General features: G+C 44.7%; 1 protein-coding gene across 3 annotated transcripts in view; it reads left to right on the top strand.

Moving 5' to 3' along the window:
• Positions 1–27,999, top strand: part of exoc6b (exocyst complex component 6B) — a 742,224-nt gene that overhangs the window by 18,141 nt on the left and 696,084 nt on the right. Inside the window, exon 1 of one of the 3 annotated variants that reach the window (XM_052038535.1) lies at positions 10,075–10,387. The exons of the other annotated variants lie outside the window; for them this stretch is intronic. Within the exon in view, the coding sequence (XP_051894495.1) occupies positions 10,347–10,387 (41 nt within the window). The 5' untranslated portion in view covers positions 10,075–10,346. Of the gene's footprint in view, positions 1–10,074; positions 10,388–27,999 lie in introns of those variants that run through there. 3 annotated transcript variants of the gene reach the window in all.

Genomic DNA, 27,999 nt, shown 5'->3' with positions numbered 1-27,999 from the left:
GGTACTGTGATCAGCCTTGATCTAAATTGAGCAGATGATAGAATCATTGAAAGTTGAGGTATAGAATGAGGGCAGGCACGTTAGTGTAACGCTATTACAGTGCCAGCAACCCGGGTTCAAATCTGGCCACTGTCTGTAAGGAGTTTGTACATTCTCCCCGTGTCTGCGTGGGTTTCCTCCAGGTGCTCCAGTTTCCTCCCACATTCCAAAGACGTACAGGTTAGGAAGTTGTGAGCATGCTATGTTGGCGCCAGAAGCGTGGCAACACTTGCGGGCTGCCCCCAGAACACTCTACGCAAAAGATGCATTTCACTGTGTGTTTCGATGTACATGTGACTAATAAAGATATCTTATCATTGGTATGCCATGGTAGAAGAAGGCACGATGGGGTAAATGGCAGAACTCTGTTGTGATTTTTATGCAACTGAGTGGTTTGCTTGGTCACTTTAAAGGGCATTTAAGAGTTGGAGTCACACATTGCATGTTATGTAAGGACATCAGATTTTCTTCCCTGGAGGTCATTATTGCTTAATAGTGAGGACAAATTGGTTCTCTTTCAGCCTGATGGTTGTGGAGTATGGGCAATGTTCCCTCTTGAACATAATACATACTGTGTGAACAAAGGATTGATATGACTGTTAGAAACATTGTAGTTTCTTTCGAATAGCCAAGTACAGAATGTAATGATGATGTAGACAATTAAGACGAAACTTCTAATGTACCCATTTTCTCTCTTTACGATATTTTTATTAAATCCATGAAAAAAATAGAGTACATGCATCAAAAAAGAAAGTAAAAATACTACTGAATACATTGTATTAAGTCATACTTAGGATTACAATACTCTAAATCAATAATCACATATAGTAGTTAGTTAATAAGGAAAGAAAAAATTAAAATATTTTATTACAAAAAAAAATCTACCCCCCACTACCAAAACCCGAAGCTGTTAGATAGAAGAAACAGCAAGGAAAAACCTTTAAAAAATCATAACAGTGTCAGCCAATATCTGCATTTTAGTCCCCAAATGAGAGATTTTGAAAATAATTCAAAAAGGGTCCCCACAGGGTTTGAAAGTCTAGGTTAGATTCAAAAACTTAACAGTGAATCTTCTCTAGATTCAAGTATGACATAACATCCCGTAACCATTGAGCATGCGTAGGCGGAGTAGCTTCCTTCCATTTAAGCAATACTGCTCTCCTGGCTATAAGAGAAATAAAAGCCAGAAAATGTAAATCAGAAGCCTTCAAAGTTATCTCTTTTTCTCCAACAATCCCAAATAGTGCAGTCAAAGGATTAAGTTTAAAATTTATTTCAAAAAGTACAGAAAAAGTATGAAAGACCTCTGTCCAATATTTTTTAAGACTCTGACAAGTCCAAAACATGTGAATTAAGGAAGCCACTCTGTTATTGCATTTATCACAGTAAGGAGATATATCAATAAAAATGGGATAGTTTATCTTTAGACAAGTGAGCTCTATGGACCACTTTAAATTAAGTACCCATTAAGTACCCATTTTGATTTAATGCTTTTGTTCTGTAAATGCTTTGATCCTTGTCGCAAAGTTCCATGAGTGTTGCTCACTTGGTCAGCATCCTTCATGTGTGAATCGAGACCACGATGTTAACAGACTGTTTAATCAGTAAGGCTCTCGTCTCCATGGATGTTTCTCTGCTTGTTCTCCAACTTCACAGATCTGCAGTCCAGCACGATGTAATCCTGCATACTTTTTGTAGGCTCATTGTGTAGTTCCTCTGTTATCTGATGATGGCATTCGGCTCTTTCCCTCCAGTTCCCATCTTAACTCACCACTGCCCCTGTGTTGTCAGATTGATGGCCATTCTTGCACTTCCAAGTTCTTCCATTAGGAAGATTGTCCAAGATAGATTCAGGTACATGGAGGGGTGGGGCTTGGAGGGATATGGGCCGAATGCAGGAAATTGGGACTAGCTGGGTGGGCACCATGGTCGGCATGGACTGGTTGGGCTGGAGGGCCTGTATCTGTGCTGTATTGTTCTATGACTCTATCACAAAAATGGTTTCAGTGCACCTTCTAAAGTAAACTGCTGTCAACCTTGTTTCTGCCTAGTTGCTGCAGAAATGTTACCCGTGTCTTTGTCATTGCCAGACTTGATCATTCCAATGCTTTCCTGGCCAATCTTCTGTACAACTTTGTTAAATTTCAGTATATCCTTCGCTATCTTTGTTATTTCATCTCTCCTTTCCTGATTCAAGTTGCCAACACATTCAATTTATTGTCATTGATGGTTGAAACAGAAGTGCAAAAATACAGAGTTAGTTCTTTATCAAAAAAAGTCAACACTTCATGAAGATGGGTCAGTGATTATTTAACATTTAAATGGTACTTGTAAGATCATGTTATGTTATTAATGATTCCTTTGTCCCCTCAACACTTGTCTTGGTGAAGCAGCCAGCATAATCAAAGACCGCACCCACCCGGGACATTCTCTCTTCTCTCCTCTTCCATCAGGTAGAAGATACAGGAACCTGAGGGCATGTACCACCAGGCTTAAGGACAGCTTCTACCCCACTGTGATAAGACTATTGAATGGTTCCCTTATACAATGAGATGGACTCTGACCTCACGATCTACCTTATTGTGACCTTGCACCTTATTGCACTACACTTTGTACTGTTATTGTTTTTACCTGTACTACATCAATGCACTCTGTACTAACTCAATGTAACTGCACTGTGTAATGAATTGATCTGTACGATCGGTATGCAAGACAAGTTTTTCACTGTACCTCGGTACAAGTGACAATAATAAACCAATACTCGTTTCTTTAACTTCCTTAAGCCCTAAAAGCCACCTGTGGACAATGTAGTGGCACGGTAGCGTAGCGGTTAGCGCGACGCTATTACAGCGCCAGCGATTGGGGTTCGATTCCCGTCACTGTCTGTAAGGAGTTTGTACCTTCTCCCGTGTCTGTGTGGGTTTCCTCCAGGTGCTCCGGTTTCCTCCCACATTGCAAAGATGTAGGGGTAGGTTAATTTGGGTTTAAAATGGGCGGCGCGGACTTGTTGGGCTGGAGGGGCCTGTTACCACGCTGTAAATAAAATTTAAATTAAAAAAATTTAATTTAATTCCACGAATTCCTGGTTATTAGATATATTGATTCCTGCAGCTTTGGTTGTTTAGCCAGTGTGAATGCACCTAACCTTCTTTACCCATTTGTGATCGTTAAAATTCAACTTCTGTTGACTTTCCTTTTATGTCAGTCTCACTTTACCATTAGTTTATTTCTTGTTATGCTCCGAGAAAGCTGGTTAAGGTGCTTTCTGATGTTAAAGGCTCAATATCATTGGTTTAACAATTTTTTTGAGGATGAGTGATTGATGAAGACCTGAGGTCTTCCTGGCCCATGTCCGTGGTCTCATTAACCAGTTGTGGCTGTGTTAGCTCGTTGTTCAGGCATTTCTCTGTTGATTGGCTTTTCGTGGTGAGTACCAAGTTCACAGCCGGGAGTGACTGTAGCAATCCGCCAGTTGGACTTTGACAACAGGAGGATGCTGTTAATAAACAGTTTGTAAGCTGTTTATATGTAATCCAAGGCTTGTAAGCACAGTGCCGAGAGTTAGCTCTGTGAATTTACCAATGCAGCTGTGCTACAGTTAGCAACTGATTACACAGTATAGCATGGCTTTGTACTCTTTTCCATGGAGTTTGATACTTGAGGGAGTAGTGACTCATCCATCCTTCCAACTTCCATGGAGTTTGAATCCTTTAAGAGGCAAGAGGTATGAGAATGGCTGTAGGAAGGGATGCTACAGCCTCTGCATGGACCCTTCTGACAGCTTGAATTTTCAGTTCATCCAGTACTGTAGTCAAAATTTCTCATGTTTAAAATGACATCAGATTCCTTTTGTACAAGGTTCTAACTGTTGGGGGCAGATGTGAAAGAGTGCAAACCTCCCACCCTAAATCTGTCTTTCAACCTCAAGATGGTGCTAAAATGACATTTCTAAAATCCAAATAACATGTTGTATTGCTCTGTTAAATTGGCCAAGAGTGAGACTCCAGAATGGTACGTTGCCTCCCTGGTGCCAGGGTCAGGGATGTCTCGCATCAGGTACAGAACATTCTGCAGAGGGAGGAAGGGAGAACAGCCAGAGGTCATAGTACATTTTGGTACTGACAACAGAGAAGGAAAGAGGGATGTGATACTGCGGACTGAGGTTTGGGAGTTAGGCAGAAGATTAAAAAGTATTGCTATTGGTTTATTATTGTCACTTGTACCGAGGTACAGTGAAAAACTTGTCTTGCATACCGATCGTACAGGTCAATTCATTACACAGTGCAGTTACATTGAGTTAGTACAGAGTTCATTGATGTAGTACAGGTAAAAACAATAACAGTACAGAGTAAAGTGTCACAGCTACAGAGAAAGTGCAGTGCAATAAGGTGCAAGGTCACAACAAGGTAGATTGTGAGGTCAGAGTCCATCTCACCGTATAAGGGAACCGTTCAATAGTCTTATCACAGTGGGGTAGAAGCTGTCCTTAAGTCTGGTGATACGTGCCCTCAGGCTCCTGTATCTTCTACCCGATGGAAGAGGAGAGAAGAGAGAATGACCAGGGTGGGTGGGGTCTTTGCGGGGTGCTTCACCAAAGCAGCGAGAGGTGAAGACAGAGGTAGACTTGGAGAGTCGTAATTGCAGCATGATACCCTGTTCCATGTGCAAGTGAGGGTAGGACATGAATGCATGGCGCAAGAGCTGGTGCAGGAGGGAGGGCTCTAGGTACTTGGATCATTTGGAATTGCTTATGGGATACATGGGACCTGAGGAATATGGCTGGTCCTATCATCTAAACTGGGGGGGTCAGTGTCCTTGCAGGAAGGTTTGCTCATGCTGCCTCAAGAGTGTTTAAACTAATTTGTCAGGGGAAGAGAAAAATGTAGAGGTTAAAATGATCAGGTCCAGTGGGCATTTTTTTATTTCAAAAGTAAACATTATTCCTAATAAACAAAAATATATACAAAGGAAGAAACAGTGCAAAAAACTTTTACATTCATGGTCGTTACATTCAGTAGTGGAAACTTTTTTAAAAAAAAGTAAAACAAACTAACGTTGCTGCATGCCACTTGTGTGGCCCCCTGGGGTGATGAGCCCCTTTTCATTGCTCGAGGGGCTTCTCTGCCAGACTCAGCCCCTCCGTGTGCGGTAGCGGAAGGAGCCCAGACTGTGGTCTTTCCCCACAGAGACTCAGCACTGGCGGCATTGAGTTTCAGCGTGTCTCTCAGCATGTAATCCTGCAGCCTGGTGTGTGTCCCTGGGAACACAGCAGACATAGGTAGGTTAGGGAGCCTGGTAGGGCTGTCAGGATAAGCCAGTTAACTATAGGTTGGTGATAAGGAACTTATTGGAGAAATCCAAAGAAATTTATTGGTATTGGTTTATTATTGTCACTTGTACCAAGGTACAGTGGAAAATCCTGTCTTGCAGACTGGTCGTACAGGTCGGTTCATTACACAGTGCAGTTACATTGAGTTAGTACAGAGTGCATTGATGTAGTACAGGTAAAAATAGTAACAGTGCAGAGTAAAATGTCACAGCTACAGAGAAAGTGCAGTGCAATAAGGTGCAAGGTCACAACAAGGTAGACCGTGAGGTCAGAGTCCATCTCATCTTATAAGGGAACCGTTCAATAGTTTTATCACAGTGGGGTAGAAGCTGTCCTTAAGCCTGGTGGTACGTGCCCTCAGGCTCCTGTATCTTCTACTTGATGGAAGAGAAGAGAGAATGACCCGGGTGGGTGGGGTCTTTGATTATGCTGGCTGCTTCACCAAGGCAGCGAGAGGTAAAGACAGAGTCCAAGGAGGGGAGGCTGGTGTCCATGATGCGCTGGGCTGTGTCCACAACTCTCTGCAGCTTCTTGCGGTCCTGGGCAGAGCAGTTGCCGTACCAAGCCGTGATACATTTATGTCCATTTGGAAAGGAAAGGACTGATCAGGGGTAGTCAGCATGGCTTTGTGCAGGGGAAATGGTGTTCACTAATTTGATTGAGTTTTTTGTGGAGGTAACTAAGGAGATTGGATGGCAGGGCAGTAGATGTCTATATGGAGTTTTGTCAGGCTTTGACAAGATCCCTCATGGTCGGCTGGTCCAGAAAGTTAAGACACATGGGATCCAAGATGAGCTGGTTTATTGGATCCAAAACTGACTTGGTGACAGGAGCCAGAGGGGAGTGTTGGAAGGATGGTTTTCTTATTGGAAGACTATGACCAGAGGTGTAAAACAGGGATTGGTGCTGGGACCCCTATTGTATGTGATATATGTTAACCACTTGGATGTGAATGTAGACAATATGATTAGTAAGTTTGGGGATGACATGAAAACTGGTGGTGGTGTGGATAGTGAGGGAGATTATGTGAGGCTACAACAAGATACAGATCAGATGGAAAGCTGTGGCAGATGGAATTTAATCGCAACGTGCAAGGTGAGACATTTTGGGAAGACAAATGGAGGTAGGACATGTACAGTAAGTGGCAGGGCACCAAGGAATGTTGATGAACAGAGGGACCTTGGGGTTCAAGTGCATAGCTCCCTGAAAGTGGCATCATAGTTAGATACAGTGACGGAGAAGGATGGGGCATTGAATATTGAAAGGCCTGGACAGTGGAGAGGATTCTTCTGTTAGTAGGAGAGTCTAGGATCCAAGAGCATAGCCTAAGAGTAAAAGGACATCCCTTTAGGACAGAGGTGAGGAGGAATTTCTTCAGCCAAAGGGTGGTGAACCTGTGGAATTCATTGCCACAGACAGCTGTGGAGGCCAAGTCATTGGGTGTATTTAAAGCGGAGGTTGATGGGTTCTAGTGAGGGTGTCAAAGGTGACGTGAAGGCAGGAGAATGGAGTTGAGAGGGAAAAATAAATCAGCCATGATCAAATGGCAGAGCAGACTAAATGGGCTGAATGGCCTAATCCTGCTGCTTTGCTTTATGGGACATTATATTGCAACTTTACAAAGCACTGGTTAGACCGCACTTGGAGTGTTGCGTGCAGTTCTGGTTGCCAGACTACTGGAAGGATGTCTTGGTGCCAGAGAGAGTGCAGAGGACATTCACCAGGATGTTGCCTTGATTGGAGAATCTTGGTTATGAGGAGAGATTGGATAGGCTGGGTTTGTTTTCCCTGGAGCGAAGGAAATTAAGGGGTGACCTGATATATATAAAATTATAAGAGATGTAGATAGAATCATTTCCTCATGGTAGGATAGGTTTAAGGTGAGAGGAAGGAATTTTAAAGGGCATTTGAGATGAAAGGTTTTTTTTACACAGAGTGATTGATATCTGGAACTTGCTGCCAGAGGAGATGTTGGAGTCAGATGTTTAAGAGACCATTATACAGGCACTCGAATAGGCAAAGCACAGGAGGATACCATCCTAATACGGGCAATAATGATTCGTGTGGATGGGCAAAAAGCTCAGTATGGACATGGTGGGCTGAAGGGCCTGTTTCTGCGCTGTACAATTCTATGACTGTCAGAGGCACGATATACATTTGGGTGGTGTCAATATATACGTGTGGCTTGGTTTGTAATCCTGATAAAGGAATATTTTAGTAAAAAGCCTTCATGGTTAATTAACGCTAATCTTTCCCAAGTATTCAGTATGTTCACTGACTTTGCTCTGAGAGGGCAATTAAGACAATTCTTAGTCACTTAGGTCCATTATCAAGTATTTAACTTGTGGAATGATTGTTGGGGCTGTATAAAGAGCTTTACTCTCTCCCTAACCTGTGCTACATCTTCCCTGTCTTCTCCGGGAGCTTTTGATGGGATATTGTGGCAGAATCTTTATTCTGTATCTAAGATGTACTGTCCCTTCCCTGGGAGTGTGTGACGGGATAGAGTAGAGGGCGCTTCAGATTGTGATTTATTGTGTGGGAACTGTTTCGTGCATTCGTTTAGAGGAAGCCCCTCTTAAGCCTCTGAGTACCGTGGAGTTTTCACATTATCTAGAAAAGAAGAGCAGTCCCAGTTGTGGCAGAGCGTGGGCAGTCACTGTTGACCACCGTACGTGTGACATGTGTGCTCGTCAGAGATTTATGAGATGGATACTTGAGACCAGATGTGTGGAAGGGTTTGAGAAGATAGGAGTTTCAGCCAGAGAGAAGAGGTTAAAGGAAGATTAAACTGAGATACCCTTTGAGGTGAGACGTTAAATGAAATCCTATTTGTCCTTTTAGGTGCCTGTAGAAGATTCCATGGCATCACTTTGAAGAAGAGCAATAAAAAATGCTGGCCAATCTTTATTCCTCAAACAGTATTCCTAAAAACTGATTTCCTGATCATTATCATTTTTGTGTGTTTATGGGGCCTTCCTGTGTGCAGATTGGCTACTATTTCCTGCATTGCAGCAGTGACTACACTTGGTACTTCAATGACTGCAATGTTTATTGGTTTATTATTATTGTTGTCACATGTACTGAGATACAGTGAGAAACTTTTATTTGCATGCAATCCAGACAGATCATGCTCTACATAAGTACTTCAAGGTAGTAAAAAGAAAACAGAATGCAGAATACAGTGTTACAGCTACAGAAAAAGTGCAATGCAGGTAGACAAATAAAGTGCAAGGGCCATGTCAAGGTAGAGGAAGAACATATGAGCTTAGGAGGTATGGGAGAGCATATGAGAGGTCCGTTCAAGAGTCTGATGACAGCAGGATAGAAGCTGTTCTTCAGTCTGGTGGTACATGCTTTCAAGCTTTTGTATCTTCTGCCTGACAGGAGAGGAGTGAAGAGAGAATGTCCAGGGTGGGAAGGGAATGTTTTGGGATATTTTGAAAGATGCAATATAAATGCAAGTCTTATTACAGGCACGGTAGTGTAGCGGTTAGCGCAACACTATTACAGCGCCAGCGACCTGGGTTCAATTCTGGCCACTGTCTGTAAGGAGTTTGTATGTTCTCCCCGTGTGTCTGCGTGGGTTTCCTCCGGGTGCTCCGGTTTCCTCCCATATTCCGAAAGACGTACGGGTTAGGAAGTTGTGGGCATGATATATTGGCGCCTGAAGCATGGCGACACTTGCGGGCTGCCCCCAGAACACTCTACGCAGAAGATGTATTTCACTGTGTGTTTTGATGTACATGTGACTAATAAAGATATCTTATCTTAGAACCTAGAGCAGTACAGCATTGGCCCACAATATTGTGTTGACCTAATTAAACTAGTAATTAAATGCCTAACTAAACTAATCCCTTCTGCCAACACAATGTCCATATCCCTCCATTCTCTGCACATTCATGTGCCTTTCTAAAAGCCTCTTAAACGCCTCTATCGTATTTGGCACCACCACCCCGGCAGCTTATTCCGGGCACCCACCACTCTCAGTGTGAAAAAAAACTTGCCCTGCACATCTCATTTGAACTTACACTCCTCATCTTAAATGTATGCCCTTGAGTATTAGACATTTCGACCCTGGGAAAAAGATACCAGCTGTCGACTCTGTCTGTGCCTCTCATAATCTTTTTGTTTTAATCAAGAACATGAGAGTTTTGAAACTTTTATCAATGCAAGGTATAAAAATCGAAAATATTTTTGCTAAAAGGATGATGGTAGCTGCTTCAATTGTACCCTCAGAAGCTAATTCGTATGTTCTTGAAGAGAAAAATAATTCATTTATGGTGGGGGGGTGGAAAATACGTGTAGCACAGATGGGACAGCTCTTTCCAAGGGTCAGAGCAAGTATGCTCGAGCAAATAATCTCCTGCACTGTATGATTTTTGTGATCCAGTGATTCTATCGTTCTAACTCGATTGTCACTGCTCTGTGATCTTGTTTGATTTTAATTTTCTCGCTGTGACCTGTTATCTTGTGTCAGAGTGAATCAATGAAGATGATTCAATTTTCCCATGCGTATAAGCACATCAAACTGCAGTTTATTGTTTTTAGTGCTGGTGCTCTGCAGCATCTATTGTGTAACTGTTTGCAGCCCTCAATATCGATGACTTCCTCCGTGCGTGCCAATTGAGGACACATTTGTGATGAGGGCAGTTTGCTTTTACGTGGGAGCTGTATTAAGTGAGTTGGGCCAAGATGCTTTTGTGACCTTCCCAGCTTCTGTTGCACAGCACATCTGAGAGAGCGGGATCAGTTGTGTGGCGTGTGTGCTTGCATTTGGAAGAAAAGTACCATTTCTCCTTTGGAACAGGGCAGTGTGCTTCCTGAACCCGTCAAAACAGGACTTGGGAATTTATTGGATGATTGTAAACAACAGCAGACTGAAGCAAACTAATCCATGACCACAGTTCTACCGTGCGACGGCACATAAAGGCAGCAGATTATTAACCCTCAAGTGGTGTAGGTTATTGCTTGTGATATGGAGTACGATAGAATAGGATCGCTGGACATGCCTCGTTGGTGAGTCAAAGCATTCTGTCACATGAAAAGTATGTACGCATACTGCCCTAATCTTACTGTTCTGCTGATTAGTTCCGTCACTGATTCAGCCATGGTTGAGGTAAGGATGATTATTGCATTGGCCATCAGCAGCAGTTTGAACCCAGTGTCACCCAGCACCAAGATGGCAATGCAACCATAAAATGAAAATGTTTGATCTGTATGATAGAGGAGAGTGAAGGGTTCAGGAGCCCACAGCAGGAGAGCTGCTGGAGTTTGGCTAAACCATTTGTGCAAGCATTAAATTGATTTGGAACTATAGAGGAGTCTAAGTTTGTGGAGATCAGGTAGGAAAGTTTGTGGAGATCAGGTAGGAAAGAGGAGTTAAGGTCAATAATCAGATCAGCTGTGATTTTTTTTGATTAGTGTAGTGCGATAAGGGTGATGCCTTCTGTTTATCTTAAACTCTTTGAGTCATACAGCACAGAAATGGGCCTTTTGACCCTCTGTGTCTTTGCCATCCTTTATGCCCTCTATACAAATCCCCATTGCCCTGATCAGGATCATATCCATTTCTGCGTTGCCTATTTAGTTATCTGTCTAAATGTCTTAAACATAGTGATTGTATCTGAGTCCACTTCCCCCTCCGGCAGTGCATTTCAAATATCAACTATTCTCTGTGCAATACAAAGACTTAGCCCTCAGGTACCCTTTAAAACTCAAAACTTAGCCCTCAGGTACCCTTTAAAACTCAACTTAGCCCTCGGGTACCTTTTAAAACTCCTTCCTCTCACCTTAAACCTATATCTTCTTGTTTTGATAGTCCTAGTATAGCTAGAATTCCTGCCAGATGTGGTGCACATTGAACAAAACCCCTGGTTTGCATTGAAGTTCAGACCATCATCTTTCTGTCTGGCATCTGCCGCTCAATGGGAGTCAGAGGAGAAGAGTTCAAGTCCCACTCTGTTGAATTTCTAGCTCGGTACTGAGAGAGTATACCAAACCCATCAGTACTGAAGCAAGGAAGTTTGGAGTAGTATTTTGACTTGATGATCTATAGTGCTTTACTGTTTGTGGGAGCTTGCTGTGCACAATTTGGCTGCTGAAATTACTCCATTGCAATCTAAATATTGGCTGTAAAGTGCTGCGGATCATGAAGGGTACCCTATAACTGCATGAAATGGAAAATTCTGAGAATGTTTAGCTGGTGGGGAACATCTGCAGAGAGGGACAAGCAGAGATAAGATTTCAGGTTAATGCTATCAAGACCAGATCAGTTTTGTTCTGTGATGTTTTGTTTCTTTGTGTTATGTAAATGCATTTTCTACTTTTGATGTTCTATTCTGATCCAAAGCCGGAAACTCTGAGCTCCTTTGCTGTTTCCCACAGCTGTTACTCCCTGATTTATCTTGTCTTTCCTTAGACATATTTCAACCTTGGTGCTGCCTGCACTTGGGGCTCTTTCCTCTCACTACATTTTGCTCTTGAAACACCTCTCAGATTTGTTGCAGGCTACTATTTACAGTATAACCTGCATGTTGGAATAAAGCTGAAACATCATATCTATTGTAAAAATGAAATATGTCAAAGTTGTTCTGGCCACAGTGTATAAAGTTCTGTTTCCATGGGGAAGAGGATTACATGAAGTACTTTGCAGCATTTTAGTTGTATAGTATCAGTCAAAGTGAAAATATTTGTACTGTTTGATTTTAAATTTTGAAGTGAATCTTGTGCCAATTGAGCCAAGAAGGGTAAAGCTGGATGAAGGGAAATTTTCAGATTTTAACTTCGTCCAGAATCAAACAGTACCAGACCAGCAGCAGTAAATCGAAAAGGCATTGTCAAGACACCAGAATGGCAACTAAGGCACCTAAAATGCACGCAAGTTGGCTGCCAAATTATTTTGGCAGCTTGAAATGTGATATAATAAAAACAAAGTGCTGGAAATACTCAGCAGGTCAGGCAGCATCTGTAGAGAGGGAAACACAGTTAATGTTTCAGGTCAACAGTGCTTCAACAGGCAAGTTTTTATTTCAGATTTCCAGCACCTGCAGTTTTTGAATTACTTAAAATAGTCTCTGAACGAGGTCAGATGAAAGTCAAGCTCCCTTTGAACTGTCTCAGCAAGCAGTCAAGAGCAGGTACAAATTGAGACTAATTATTCACTGTATTTTGGTGTGAATATATATAGCTTTGTGCTGAGGACTTGATGTTTTGGTGCTGCCTTAGGCGAAAATGATGTTTTAAGGAGAGTGTGTACGGAGAACTGGAGAGAGACCAGTGTAATACCAATTTTAAAAAGTACTAACCTGGATTATTATAAGCAAGTTCGTGTAACATCTGCAGTTGGTGTAATTTTAGAATACTCAATTATACATCAAATTGCAAAATATATGGGTTTGAAATATCTAGGTTGAAGACAATTAATACGTAGCCCGCAGGGATTTCAGAAGGTAAATAGGGTTTCAAAGCTTAAGTTTTTTAAGTTGTATTTGGATGAGGGAGTTGCATTCACTAAGGTTAATGATGCCCATTGACTGGTGGAGAATGATTATGACTCTGATTGAGGCTGTTCAGCCCATTGTATCCACTCTGGCTTCAGGGAAATCCCGTCAGTCCCACTCCCCACTTATCGGATATACCAGAGACAGCATGTGCTGGAATCTGGAGGAAAAAACAAATTGCCAGAGGACACGAGACTGTGGATGCTGGAAATCTGGAGCAATGAATATAAAGGAAAGGTCTTTGCTCAAAACGTCGATTGTTCATTTCCCTCCAAACAGAAACCCTGCCCTCACGACCTGCCCACCTCCTTCCTTTTATTCCATGGCCCTACTATCCTTTCTTATCGGATTCCTCCTCCTTCATCCCTTTGCCTCTTCCACCTACCACCTCCCAGCTTCTCACATTACTCCCTTTCACCCCTCCCTCCCCCCCCACACACCTACTTTCCCCTCTCACCTGGACTCACCTATCACCTGCCAGCTCGTGTTCCTCCCCCTCCCCTTTTATTCTTCTGCCCTCTTCCTTTCTAGTCCTGATGAAGGGTCTCAGCCCGAAACGTCAAACTGTTTATTTCCCTCCATGGATGCTGCCTGACCTGCTGAGTTCCTCCAGCATTTCGTGTCAACTGCTGGATGAACTCGGTGGGTCAGGCAGCATCTGCGGTGGCAAAGGAATGGTCAGTGTTTCGGCTCGAGACCCTGCATCAGGACTGAGAGCATAGAGGGAGGTTAGACAGTAAAAAGGGGAGGGGGTGAGGCAGGGGCTGGTCGATGATAGATGGACCTAGGTGGAGTGAGGGATGATGGGGCGATGGAGGGGTGGAGTTGGGAGACAGAGACTGGAAGGTGATAAGTGGCAGCAGGTAAGAAAGGGCTGATGGGCAGCTGTAGCCAGATGAGGTAGGGGATTGGAGACCCTGTGGGGAAAAGTGTGGGGGTGATGGGTGGATGGAACCAGGTGGAGGAGGGGACTGTTGTGAAACAGGCTCGAGGTCTCAGAGGCAAGGACTCTGAACACAGTCTTAGAAGACGAATGCGGGGAAAGGGTAACGGTAATAACACGCATGCGCGCACAGTTGATAGCGAGCGTGGGAAAATCAACGGGGATAAAACAAGGAAAAACAATATGATACCCGCCACCCCTTGACTAAGTGCAGGCACAGCTCTGCTACCAGGGACACTAACTAAAACGCTCCCACCCCTTTTAACAGTGCACACCTCGCCAATGATTTCTCCAGCGCTGTTTCACAGTGCTCGGCCTGGAGCGAAGCAGGGTCATCCCTCGGAGACAAAAGAGGCCAAGCCAAGCACATGTGGCACTCTTTATAGTGCTGGAGGGCTGGTGGGTCCAGCCCAGGTAATTTAAAAAGGCCAATGGCCAGGTGTGCGCTGATGGGTGGGGCGGGGCCAAACCTTGATCGGCAGTGGTGTGTCTTCCGACCAGGTAGGGGCGGTGCTGTCATCCGACCAGGGAGGGGCAGTGTTGTTACGTGACAGCCATAACCCTCCACGATACAGAGACAAAACTGGGTGATGGGGAGCTAGAGGTGGGTATGGAAAAAAATAGGGTGGGAGGACCTAAGTGGATTGGAAGGAAAGAGAGGGGGGAACATGGGGTAAGTGTTACCTGAAGTTGGAAAATTCATTGCTCATACCATTGGGTTGTAGATTACCAGTAGGTAAGATGAGGTATTGTTCTTTAAGTTTGCTTTTGGCCTCACCCTGGCAGTGGAGAAGGCTGAGGACAGACGGGTTGTGTGGGAATGGGGAAGGGTGTATTGGTATTAGTTTATTATTATCACTTGTACGGCGATACAGTGAAAAACTTGTCTTGCATACCGATCGTACAGGTCAATTCATTACACAGTGCAGTCACATTGGGTTGGTACAGAGTGCATTGATGTAGTACAGGTAGAACAATAACAGTACAGAGTGAAGTGTCACAGCTACAGAGAAAGTGCAGTGCAATAAGGTGCAAGGTCAGAACAAGGTAGATCGTGAGGTCAGAGTCCATCTCATCGTATAAGGGAACCATTCAATAGTCTCATCACAGTGCAGTAGAAGCTGTCCTTAAGTCTGGTGGTACATGCCCTCAGGCTCCTATATCTTCTACCCGATGGAAGAGGAGAGAAGAGAGAATGACCCAGGTGGGTGGGGTCTTTGATAATGCCGGCTGTTTCACCAAGACAGCGACATGTAAAGACAAGAGTCCAAGGAGGGGAGGCTGGTTTCCGTGATGTGCTGGGCTGTGTCCACAACTCTGCAGTTTCTTGCGGTCCTGGACAGAGCAGTTGCCGTACCAAGCCGTGATACATCCAGATAGGATGCTTTCTATGGTGCATTGATAAAAGTTGGTGAGAGTCAAAGAGGACAAACCAAATTTCTTTAGCCTTCTGAGGAAGTAGAGGCGCTGGTGAGCTTTCTTGGCTGTGGCATCTACGTGATTTAACCAGGGCAGGCTGTTCGTGATGTCCTCTCCCAGGAACTTGAAGCTCTCAACCCTCTTGACCTCAGCACCGTTGATGTAGACAGGTGTGTGTACACCGTCCCCTTTCCTGAAGTCAATGACCAGCTCTTTTGTTGACATTGAGGGAAAGGTTGTTGTCATGACACCATTCCACTAAGCTCTCTATCTCCTTCCTGTACTCCGACTCATCACTGTTTGAGATACGGCCTACAACGGTGCTATCATCTGCAAACTTGTAGATGGAGTTAGAGCAGAATCTAGCCACGCAGTCATGAATGTATAGGGAGTAGAGTAGAGGGCTGAGGACGTAGCCTTGTGGGGCACCAATGTTGAGAATAATCATGCTGGAGGTATTGCTGCCTATCCTCACTGATTGCGGTCTGTTGGTTAGAAAGTCAAGGATCCAGTTACAGAGGGAGGTGTTGAGTCCTAGGTCTCGGAGTTTGGTGACAAGCTTACTTGGGATTATTGCATTGAAGTCAGAGCTGTAGTCAAAAAACAATAGTCTAACGTATGTGTCTTTACTGTCCAGATGCTCCAGAGCTGAGTGTAGGTTCAGGGAGATGGCGTCTGCTGTAGACCTGTTTCGGCGATAGGTGAATTACATGGCATGCAACTGGGAGCTGAGGATGGCCACTGCAGACAGCACAGGCGCTCTGTGATCCAGTCACCTAGTCTACGCTTCATCTTGCCAATGAGTATTGAATGCAGCAGAGGAGGGTGGAGGAGGTGCACTTGAATCATTGCCTCACCTGGATGGTCTGTTTAGTCCCCGGATGGTGGTTAGGGAGAAGGTGTAGGATTAGGTGTCGCACCTCCTGTGGTTGCAGAAGAAGGTGGGTGGGGAGGAATGATCGAACCTGGGAGAGTGGTCCCTGTAAAAAGCAGAAGGGAGCGGGAAGATGTGGCTGGTGGTGGGATCCTGTTACAGCTGGCGGAAATGAAGGATGATGTGCTGGATGTGGAGGCTAGTGTGATGAAAGTTGAGGAGCAGGGGAACTCTATCTCTCTTCTGTTTGGAGGGGGGTGTGAGATCTCCTCCAGGAAATGAAGGAAATGTAAGAGAGGCTCCCTCCCTCTCTCCCTCTCCACCCCAACATCCCCCCCCAACCCCCCCCATACTATTAGTCATGATGCAGGGTCTCGATTCCAAATGTCGACCATTCCTTTCCCTCCACAAATCATGGAAGTTGTTATTTGCCCTTGCCTTACTTCCCTGTACCCCGCAACCTATTCTCTCCCACGTGCCCATCAGCTCCCCTTTGATTATTTTCCCATTTACCTACAGAATTTGTAATTTACAGTAGCTGATGAAGCTGCCAACACACTTTATCAGGAAACCAGAGCTCCCAGGGGAAGCCCACTTGGTCACAGGAAGAACATGCAAAATCCACACGGAGAGAATCTGAACTCTGGATCAAATCCGGGTTGCTAGTGTTGTGAGGCTGCAGCAGTAACTGCTGTGCCACTCTACCACCCAGTGTCAGGATGGCTCTGAGATTATACAGACTATGCCAAGCATGAGATGATATATCTTTATTAGTCACATGTACATCGTAACACACAGTGAAATGCATCTTTTGCGTTGAGTGTTCTGGGGCAGCCCGCAAGTGTCACCATGCTTCTGGTGCCAACATAGCATGCCCACAACTTCCTAACCCGTATGTCTTTGGAATGTGGGAGGAAACCGGAGCACCCGGAGGAAACCCACGCAGACACAGGGAGAACGTACAAACTCCTTACAGACAGTGGCGGGAATTGAACCTGGGTCGCTGGTGCTGTAATAGTGTTATGCTAACCGCTACGCTACCGTGCCTGAGAGAACATCCTACTTCCTAAACTATCTACCCCTACATTCCATTGGGCGTCTCCTGCTTCACGATGGAAAGGTCTATGGTTCCCACTGTAGCCTCCTTCCCTCTCTCGCCTCCATGCTCAGCCCACTGAGTTCCTCCAGCAGATGTGTGTTGCTCCAGATTCCAGCATCCGCAGACTCTCGTGCCTCCGTTGTACCACTCCACTGCGAAGTCTCTTCAGGGTTTGCCGACTTTGAAGAAGTTTTCCCTCTTCTCTTTGGGAGTTCTGTGAGACGTTCTCTCACTGTTCCCCCTCTGGTTTCCACTACTCTCCGGCTCTTTGACCATGTTCTCACCTGGACTCACTTCTACAACCACGTATCCTTCCTCAGTACTTGCTTTCACAGATGCTGCTTGATCCACTGAGTTCCTCCGGCAGGTTGTTGCCCCTGATGGTTAGTGTGTAAATTGGTTGTATGTAAATTGGTGTTGTATTGGTCTCTGTTCTGGGTACTATTCCTACTCATTGTACCCTTGTGTTATTTGGATACAGGAACACAGTGACAAAGTTGTAAATGGTAAATTGGTTTATTATTGTCACATGTACCAAGGTACAGTGAAAATTTTGTTTTGCATGCCATCCATACAGATCATTACATCACAACAGTGAATTAAAGTAGTACAAGGGAAAAGCAATAACAGAATGCAGAATAAAGTGTTATATTTAGAGAAAGTGCAGTGCAGGCAGACAATAAGGTACAAGGCCATAATGAGGTAGATCCTGAGGTCAAGAGTCCATCTTATTGTACTAGGGGACCGTTCAAGAGTCTTATAAACAGCGGAATAGAAGTGTCTTTGAGCCTGGTGGTACGTGCTTTCAGGCTTTTGTATCTTCTGCCAGATGGGAGGGGGGAGAAGAGAGAATGTGCTGGATGGGTGGGGTCTTTGATTAAGCTGGCTGCTTTACTGAGGCAGCGAGAAGTATAGACAGAGTCCATGGAGAGGAGGCTGGTTTTTGTGATGTGCTGAGCTGTACCCACAACTCTCTGCAGTTTCTTGTGAATTACAAAACCTGCAAATGCTAAGATTGGGAAGTAAAAAGAAGATGAAATTCAGTGTCTGTAAAATTGATTTGTTTTAAGTACATCACAGCTGGGTGATGAGGGCTCTTCGGGATTGCCTAATAGCTTGACCTCAAACGTGGAATATATTGCTGTTTGTGTAATGCATAATAATCAATGCAGATTGGTTGAACGGCTTCTCGCTTTCCATTGCAGTTTCAAATAAATTGTGTATCATTCCCCAGCTGGAGACCTTTAGAAGCTGTGCAAAGTGGCAAATTTTCAAATATTTTGGAGTCTATGAGGAGTCGTGTAATTGTAGAAGGCAGCTTGGAAATTAAAGTCAGAATACATAAGTCAGAACAATGTTGGTATAGGTTAAACAATGCAGATAATACTACACACTAAGAGGAGAATTGAGCAGCATGGAGTCCATGAATGGAATTGGAAGAGAGAAAGATCTAAGTAAAATAGATCAAGTGGTCATAATCAAATTGGTGCTCAGCCAATGCAGTCAACCTTCAATAAAACCAACCTGGATGTTGGACAATTTGGCCAGATTAGCAAAAGTGATCAAACTGCAGTGCTTCATTCAGCCCACATTGTCTTTAGTTCTGGATGGCCTTAATGAGTACCACCTGTTGGCTCTGACATCCGTCATGAAGTGCTTCGAGGGGCTGGTCATGGCATGCATCAACTCCAGCTTCCCAGACAACCTTGACCCATTGCCAGTCACCTACTGATGAAACAGGTCCATGGCAGATGCCATCTCCCTGGGGGCTAGCTCAGTTAGGCATCTTGGTTGGCATAGACAACTTGGGCTGAAGGGATTTTTTCTGTGCTGTATTGCTCCATGACTCTTGTGACTTTATGGTAAATGAACCAAACTGAATATCTTCTTCCAACCCAATATCCCCAGCATTGTCTCCCTGGTTACACTCAGAGCTACACTGGGTCGGCTATGTTGCTGGCATGCCTGACGCCAGTGTCCTGAAACAGATTCTCTATTTCGAACTAACATGGAAAGAAATTACCTGGTGGACAGAGGAAAAGATTTGAGGATTTGTTCAAACCTTCCTTTAAGAATTGTAACATCCCCGCTGACTCCTGGGAAATATTTGGTCCATGAATGGTCAAAGGAGTATTCAAGGTGTTTGAGAACCTTAAGATCATGAATCAGGAGCAGACAGAGGCCCTATGTAAGGAGCAGATGGCCTTGCAAACTATCCACCTGTCTTCCCCTTCAGCCATCACATGCCCCACCTCTTGTTCCCACCTTAGCTTTGTGAACTCACTTTGGTGACCAATAAAGCTGGAGTGGAAGTAAGTAATCCTCCAAAAAGAACATGTGCATGGTTTGTTCAAAGTGGTGAAAAAGGTATTTAGCACGCTGGCCTTCATCAGTCAGGGCATTGAGTATAGGAGTTGGGACATCATGTTGCAGTTGTAGAAGTCGTTGGTGAGGCCGCACTTGGAGTACTCTGTACAGTTTTGGTCACCCTGTTATAGGAAAGACGTGGTTGAACTGGAAAGAGTGCAGAGAAGATTTACTAGGATGTTGCCCGGACTAGAGGGCCTGAGTTATAGGGAGAGGTTGGCCAGGCTAGGTCTTTATTCCTTGGAACGTAGGAGAATGAGGGGCAACCTTATAGAAATGTTTAAAATTATGAGAGGCATAGATAAGGTGGACGGTAACAGTCTTTTCCCCGGGGTAGGGGAGTCCAAAACTCGGGGGCATAGGTTTGGGGTGAGAGAGGAAAGATTTAAAAGGGACCTGAGGGGCAACATTTTCACGCAGAGGGCGGTGAGTATATGGAATGAGCTGCCAGAGGCGGTGGTTGAGGCAGGTAGAAACATAGAAAACCTACAGCATAATACAGGCCCTTCGGCCCACAAAGCTGTGCTGAACATGTCCCTACCTTAGAAATTACAAGGCTTACCCATAGCCCTCTATTTTTCTAAGCTCCATGTCCCTATCCAAAAGTCTCTTGAAAGACCCTATCGTATCCGCCTCCACCATCACTGCCGGCAGCCCATTCCACGCACTCACCACTCTCTGAGTAAAAAAAACTTACCCCTGACATCTCCTCTGTACCTACTCCCCAGCACCTTAAACCTGTGTCTTCTTGTGGCAACCATTTCAACCCCGGGAAAAAGCCTCTGACTATCCACGCGATCAATGCCTCTCATCATCTTATACACCTCTGTCAGGTCACCTCTCATCCTCCATCGCTCCAAGGAGAAAAGGCCGAGTTCACTCAACTTGTTTTCATAGGGCATGCTCCCCAATCCAGGCAATACAATAGTACAATAGTATAATTTCAGAAGCAATTGGATAGGTACATGCGGGAGCGGGGCTTAGAGGGATATGGGCTGAATGCAGGAAATTGGGACTAGCTGGGTGGGCACCGTGGTTGGCATGGACTGGTTGGGCTGAAGGGACCTATCCATATGGTATAGCTTTATGACTCAATAACCCTATGGGTGGGTTTTGTTACAAGGAAAAGTTGGACTAGGCTTGTAACTGCTGGAGTTTACATGAGTGAGAGATGACTTGATTGAAACAGAGGGCTTGACTGAAGGGTCTTTACAGGTTGGATGTGGAGAGTGTGTTTCCTTTTATGGGAGAATTGTCCCTGTTTAAAAACAAGGAGACAGTTGACTGGATTTTTTTTCTGAGTGTCGTGAGTCTTTGGAAATCTCTTCTACCAAATCTACGATATTAACAAGGAGGACAAGGGCAACATTTCCTGGGATTGTCCATCTAAGTCGCACACCATCCTGACTCGGAAGTATAGCACCACTCCTTCACTGCTCGGTCTGAATCCGGGAACTCTCTCCTCAATAGCACCTTCACCAGTGGTTGAAAGTGGCAACTCCTCGAGCAGTTGGGGATGAGCAACAACTGTTGGTACTGCCAACGCAGCCAAGGTCTCAGAAGAAGTTACTGGCATAGAAGGAGGTGATGGTCATAAAGAAAACATTTTTGTTTTAATGCATTGAGTGGTTAGCGTCTTGGAATGTCTTGCCTGAGGTGAGAGTGGAGGAAGAATCAAGTTCTTCCATTCAGAATGGAGCTGGTTAAGTATCTGAACGGGAAGTATTCACAGGGTTGTCGGAGGAGCAGCATTAGCTGGATTTCTCTTGTATGAACTCGACAGACCAAATGGCCAGGGTAATTATTTTGTGATACCGGTCATATAGGGTAAGGACAGCAGATGTCCATCTCTGACGGACATGAGTGAATCAGATGGGGTTTTATGACAATCCAGTAATTTCACCGTCACTGTTGTTGAGATTAACTTAATTCCAGATTGATTTAATCACTTGAATTTCAAAGAAAATTGCTTGAAGACTCGAAGGAAAGTTGCACAAAGGGCCATGGAGAAAGAACAGACCAATGAGATCAATTGGATGACTTTATGGGGCATGATTGGTCAAATGCTCCCCTCCCTCTCCTGTGCTGTAAGATATTTTGCGATTCACTGCTCACTGACCCATAGAAGAGTACAGCACTGGACAAGGTCCTTCAGCCCATGATGTTCTGTCGAGCTAATTAAACGCCTAAATAAACTAATCCCTTCTGCCTATACAATGTCCATATCCCTCCATTCTCAGCACTTTCATGTACCTATCTAAGAGCCTCTTAAGCACCTCTATCGTATCTGCCTCCACCACCACCCCTGGCAGCACATTCCAAGCACCCACTACTCCTGGTGGGGGGAAAAAAAACTTGCCTCGACCCAAATTGATATTTCCTGTTGTGTGTCTGTTCTTGAGGAGAAAGGCAAAAGAGATGGATATAGCTAGAGGAGTTCTGTTTGCGCCTGCAGACTTTGCTAATGAGTTGAAGGGGCTGTCACCACCACAGAAATCATAATCTGCGCACTGCTTCCCCTGCGGAACTCATAAACAGACAATTTCTTCGTCAATAGTAAATGGGCGAATTCCTATTTTCATATATCCTGGTGTGCCTGATATCCTGTGCAAATATTCTCTTCTGCGCTACTCCACTCAGGAAGAGAGAAACGACATATTTTTTCCTTTTCAGAACAAGGCACAGATATTCTTTTTAACCCTGTGCTAGCTTTTATTGCAGTCAATGGGAGGGCAAAGAAAAGATTGGGAGTTGGATGTGTCATGTGCGTTTAACAATCTGAAACTTTGTGCTGTCTTGTGTGTTGACATTGTTCAATTAGTGGGGTACTGGTCAGCTGCAGTCTGGAATGCTTGAAGTCTGGCCTGCACTTTCTACCCCACGATGGGTACATGGATAGCATCTAGGGGCATCTTGCTCAGCATGGACGAGTTGTGTCAAAGGGTCTGTTTCTGTGCTATCTTACTGTATGATAACTTGCATGTCTGGAGCAGAGGGGAAGCTGCTTCAATACACTTAAAATGGTTTATAATTGTTACATGTACTGAAGTACAGTGAAAAACTTTGTTTTGCATGTCATCCAGGCAGATCATTTCATTACAGCAGTGGCTGCAAGGGAAATACAATAACAGGATTCAGAATGAAGTGTTATAGTTACAGGGAAAGTGCAGGCAGACAATAAGATGCAAGGCCATAACGAGTTAGATTGTGAGGTCAGGAGTCCACCTTATTGTACTAGGGGACCGTTCAATAGTCTTATAACAGTGGCATAGAAGCTGTCGTTGAGCCTGGTGGTATGTGCTTTCAGGCTTTGGTATCTTCTGCCTGATGGGAGGGGGGAGAAGAGAGAATGTCTGGAGTGGGTGGGGTCTTTGATTATGTTGATAACTGAGGCAGCGGGAAGTGTAGACAGAGTTCATGGAGGGGAGGCTGGCTTCCGTGATGTGCTGAGCTGTGTCCACAACTCTTCTCTCCCCCCCCCCCCCCCCCCACCCTTTGCCTGCTGTCCCCTCCCCATCCCCCTGCTCATCTCCCCCCTGAATTTCTTCAGCCAGAGGTTGGTGAATCTGTGGGATTCGTTGCCACAGACAGCTGTGGAGGCCAAGTCATTGGGTGTATTTAAGGCAGAGATTGGTAGGTTCTTGATTGGTAAGGGGGGTTAAGTGTTACAGGGAGAAGGCAGGAGAATAAGGTTGAGAAAAGTAAAACAGTATCGGCCATCATTGAATGGTGGAGCAAACCTGATGGGCCAAATGGCCTAACTCTACTCCTTTATCCTATGGTCTCTCCTGTTCTCCTCTTCCCCCCCCCCCCCCCCCCCCACCGCCTTCCTGCTCTTTCCTCTCCATTCCCTCCCCCTTCCCTCTCTCTTCTCACCTTCCCTTCTTCCCTCTCTAACTCCCCCTCTGTCTCACTTCATTGAGTTTAGACTTTGCATTGCACATTAATGTTGTCAATATTGCACCATTCCAGGAATATAATTCATTAACCATGCAAAGATACATACAACAAGATGGAACAGCTGTCAACTGTTAATTGTTTTAATAGTTTGTGGATTGCCTGTGGGTTCAGGCCAGTGGTAAAAGATTACGCTTGCTCAGCTAGAGGTTAATCTGAAAATGCTTCATGCTCAATTTAATTGCCATATGAAGCACTGTCATTGGCAAATATGGGCATTGAGATTGATAGGAAGTTAACCAGGACAATGGGCGAACTCCCAAAACATTTTCCGGTTGAGATGACTATGAAGTCATCAAATTAACTCCGTCTCCTTGTAGTTCTGAGAGGGTTAACATATGAGGAGCGTTTGACGGCTCTTGGGCTGTACTCCCTGGAGTTCAGAAGAATGAGAGGGGACCTCACAGAAACATTTTGAACGTTAAGAGGCCTGGACAGAGTAGATGTGGTGAAGTTGTTTCCCATGGTAGGGGAGTCTAGTACAAGAGGGCACGACTTCAGGATTGAAGGGCGCCCATTCAGAACAGAGATGCAGAGAACTTTCTTTAGCCAGAGAGTGGTGAATCTGTGGAATTTGTTATGCACTCTGTACTAACTCAATGTAAATGCACTGTGTAATGAATTGACCTGTACGATTGGTTTGTAAGACAAACTTTTTACTGTACCTCGGTACAAGTGACAATAATAAACCAATACCAATACCACAGGCGGTTGTGGAGGCAAAGTCATTGGGTGTATTTAAGGCAGAGGTTGATAGGTATCTGAGTAGCCAGGGCCTCAAAGATTATGGTGAGAAGGCGGGGGAGTGGGGCTAAATGGGAGAATGGATCAGCTCATGATAGAATGGCAGACGATGGGCCGAATGGCTGACTTCTGCTCTTTTGTCTTATGGTCTTATGATCTGTGTACAGCATCAGTTAGGCCACAGCTTGAGTATTGTGTACATTACCAACCACCATGTAACAGTAAAGATGTGAACGGAGAAGGTACAGAGGAGGATTACAAGGATTTGTCAGGACTGGAAAATCTTAGCAAAGGAAAGATTGGATAGCCTGGAATTATTTTCTTTGGAACCAAGAAGGCGGAGGGGAATTATATAAAATGAAGGGCTTGGATAAACAGAAAAGAAGTGTTTCTTTTGGCAGAGGGGTCAAAAACCAGAGGGAATTGACTTAAGGTGATTAACACAGGGGAGATGAGTGAAGTTTTTTACCCAGAAGGTGAGAGTGGCTGGAAAGCACTATGTAAACACTTGGTAAATTGGTTTATTATCACAGGCCGCATGTGTGGAAAATTAACATTTCTGCTTGAAGATCCTCAGTCAGTTCTGATGAAGCATTGTCAACCTGACAAGTTAATTCTTTGTCCACAGATGTTGCCTGACTTGCTGAATGTTTCCAGCATTTTCTATTTTTATATCTGGGGACTTCGTGTTGACAGAATGTAATTTTTATAATGTGCAAATCCAATGCCTTTCTGTGGTTTTATGAAGTAAAATTTTGATAATCTGCTATCTGACCATTCAGAAATCCTGATGGTTAGGCATCTGGTTCACCAGGTATGAAGACACTGGGATCCAGAGTCCAGCCTTTGTTTTTGGCTCCACAGGTAATGGGGTGTGTGCTTCCTGGATCTCACTGAGGGCTGCACTGCCCCTGAAACTGACCAAGTTCAGTGGAGTTCAGTGGTAGGGAAGCTATTGGAAAAATTCTTTGGGAGAGGATTCCTGATCACTTGAAAGGCAGGGACTGACTAGAGGGACTCGACATGGTTTTGTGCATGGGAAATCCTGCCTAATAAAGCTGATTGGGCTTTTTGAGGTTACTAAGAAAATTGATGAAGGCAAGGTGCTAGATGGGTTATACGTGGACTTCAGCAAGGCTTCTGATGAGGTCCTGCGTGGTAGGCTGGTTTAGAAAGTTAAGACTCAAGGGGTCTAAGGTATTTTGGCAAACTGGAGGCTGAGGGGCGACCTTAGAGATTTATACGATTCTGAGCATAGATAGGGTAGATAGCCTTTTTCCAAGGGTAGAGGAGTCTAAAGCTGGAGGATACAGGTATAAGGTGAAGGGGAAAGATTTAAAGGGGACCTGAGGGGCAATTTTTTCCACACAGGGTGGTGGGTATATGGGACAAGCTGCCAGAACAGGTAGAGGCAAGTAAAATCACAGCATCAAAAACCATTTGGGCAGATTCATGGATAGGAAAGGAATAGAGGGATATGGGCCAAATGCAGGGAAATGGGACTGGCGTAGATAGGCATCTCAGTTGGCATGGATGAGTTGGGCTGAATGGCCTGTTTCCATGCTATGTGACTCTGCCTCTATGTACTGAGGTACAGTGAAAAACTTTTGTTTTGCATGCCATCCATACAGATCATTTCATTACATCAGTACCGCGAGGTAGTACAAGGAAAAACAATAACAGAATGCTGAATAAAGTGTTATAGTTACAGAGAAAGTGCAGTTCAGGCAGACAATAAGGTGCCAGGTCATAACGAGGTAGAACGTGAGGTCAAGAGTCCATCTTATTGTACCGAGGCAGCGAGAAGTGTAGACAGAGTCCATGGAGGGGAGGCTGGTTTCCACGATGTGCTGAGCTGTGTCCACAACTCTCTGCAGTTTCTTGCGGTCACGGGCAGGGCAGTTGCTGTACCAAGCCGTGATGCATCTGCATAGGATGCTTTCTATTGTGCATTGAAAAAAGTTGTTGAGGGTAGACAGGGACATGCCAAATTTCTTCAGCCTCCTGAATGAGCTTTCTTTGCCATGGCATCTATGTGGTTGGACCGGGACAGGCTATTGGTGATGTTCACTCCTAGGAACTCGAAGCTCTCAACCGTCTGGGCCTCAGCACCGTTGTTGTAAACAGGAGCATGTGCACCGCCCTCTTCCTGGAGTTATTGACCAGCTCTTGTTTTGCTGACACTTAAAAGGCACTGAAAGGTCACGAATGTATACTCTGAGCTGTGGCCTACAGGGCTATGTAGTCTAGGTAGCTCTTTTTTTTGACTGGCACAGACAAAATGGACAGAGTGGCTGCCACCTTGGTTGTGGATTTTCTTTTGTTCTCTGAAGTTCTGGTTCTCAGAAGATCTGGGGATCAATGGGAAAGTGTTATGGTTGAAGATCAGCCAGGATTTTACTGAATGTTTGGAACAGGCATGAGGGCTTGGATGGCCTGGACATCAGTGGTTAAAGCCATTGGGGAAGGACATAAACCTATCCCCTCCTTTCTCAAATGGCAGCTCTAACACTGAAATGTGAAAGGAGGCCACTGCTGCTGGGTTTTGAGAGGTTTCCTGCTGCCTGTCAGCACTGATGGAGGCAGCCATATCGAAGCTTAAAACATAGAACAGTACAGTACAATACAGGCCCTTCAGCCCACAACGTTGTGCTGACCTTTAAACCTTGCCTAAGACGATCTAACCCCTTCCTCCCACATATCCCTCTATTTTAAATTCCTCCATATGTTTATCTAGTAATCTCTTGAATTTGACCAATGTACCTGCCTCCACCACCGCCCCAGGCAGTGCATTCCATGCTCCAACCACTCTCTGGGTAAAAAACCTTCCTCTGATATCTCCCTTGAACTTCCCACCCATTACCTTAAAGCCATGCCCTCTTGTATTGAGCATTGGTGCCCTGGGAAAGAGGCGCTGGCTGTCCACTTTATCTATTCCTCTTAATATTTTGTACACCTCCATCATGTCTCCTCTCATCCTCCTTCTCTCCAAAGAGTAAAGCCCGAGCTCCCTTAGTCTCTTCAGCCCACGATGTCGTGCCAAACTATGTTAGCTAATGACAACTAATCCCTCTGCCTGCACACTGTCCATATCCCTCCATAAGAGCTTCTTAAATGCCTCTATCATATCTGTCTCCCCGGCAACGCATTCCAAGCACCCACAACTCTGTGTGTAAACAAAAACACTTGCCCCGCACATCTCCTTTGAACGTACCCCCTCTCACAAATGCATGCCCTCTCAAATTAGACAGTTCAACCCTGGGAAAGAGATACTGACACTCTATGCCTCTCATAAATTTTATAAACTTCTATAAGATCTTCCGCTCCAGAGAAAACAACTCTAGTTTGTCCAACCTCTCCTTATCGTATGTGTCCTGTAATCCAGGCAGCATCCTGGTAAACCTCTCCTGCACCCACTCCATAGCCTCCATGGCCTTCCAAAAATGGGGTGACCACAATTGAATGTGGCGTAACTAGAGTTTTATAAAGCTGCAGCATGACTTGCTGAGCTTGATCCTGTACCATTTAGATCTGAATATATAACATATCTCTTTGCTGTAAGTTTTCTGCCCCCTAATATCCTTGGGTAACTAGTTTTCAACCTCAGTTTTGAAATTTTCCATTGAGCTGCATATTTCATTGCAACCTATCAGAATCACAGTTATTATCACTGACATATGTCGTGAAATTTGTTGTTTTGTGGCAGCAGTACAGTGCAAGACATAA

Source organism: Pristis pectinata, chromosome 2 (genome assembly GCF_009764475.1).
Source record: "Pristis pectinata isolate sPriPec2 chromosome 2, sPriPec2.1.pri, whole genome shotgun sequence".
NCBI lineage: Eukaryota > Metazoa > Chordata > Chondrichthyes > Rhinopristiformes > Pristidae > Pristis > Pristis pectinata.
The sequence above is the reverse complement of the archived record's forward strand: the minus strand, read 5'-3'. Positions and strand labels throughout refer to the sequence as shown.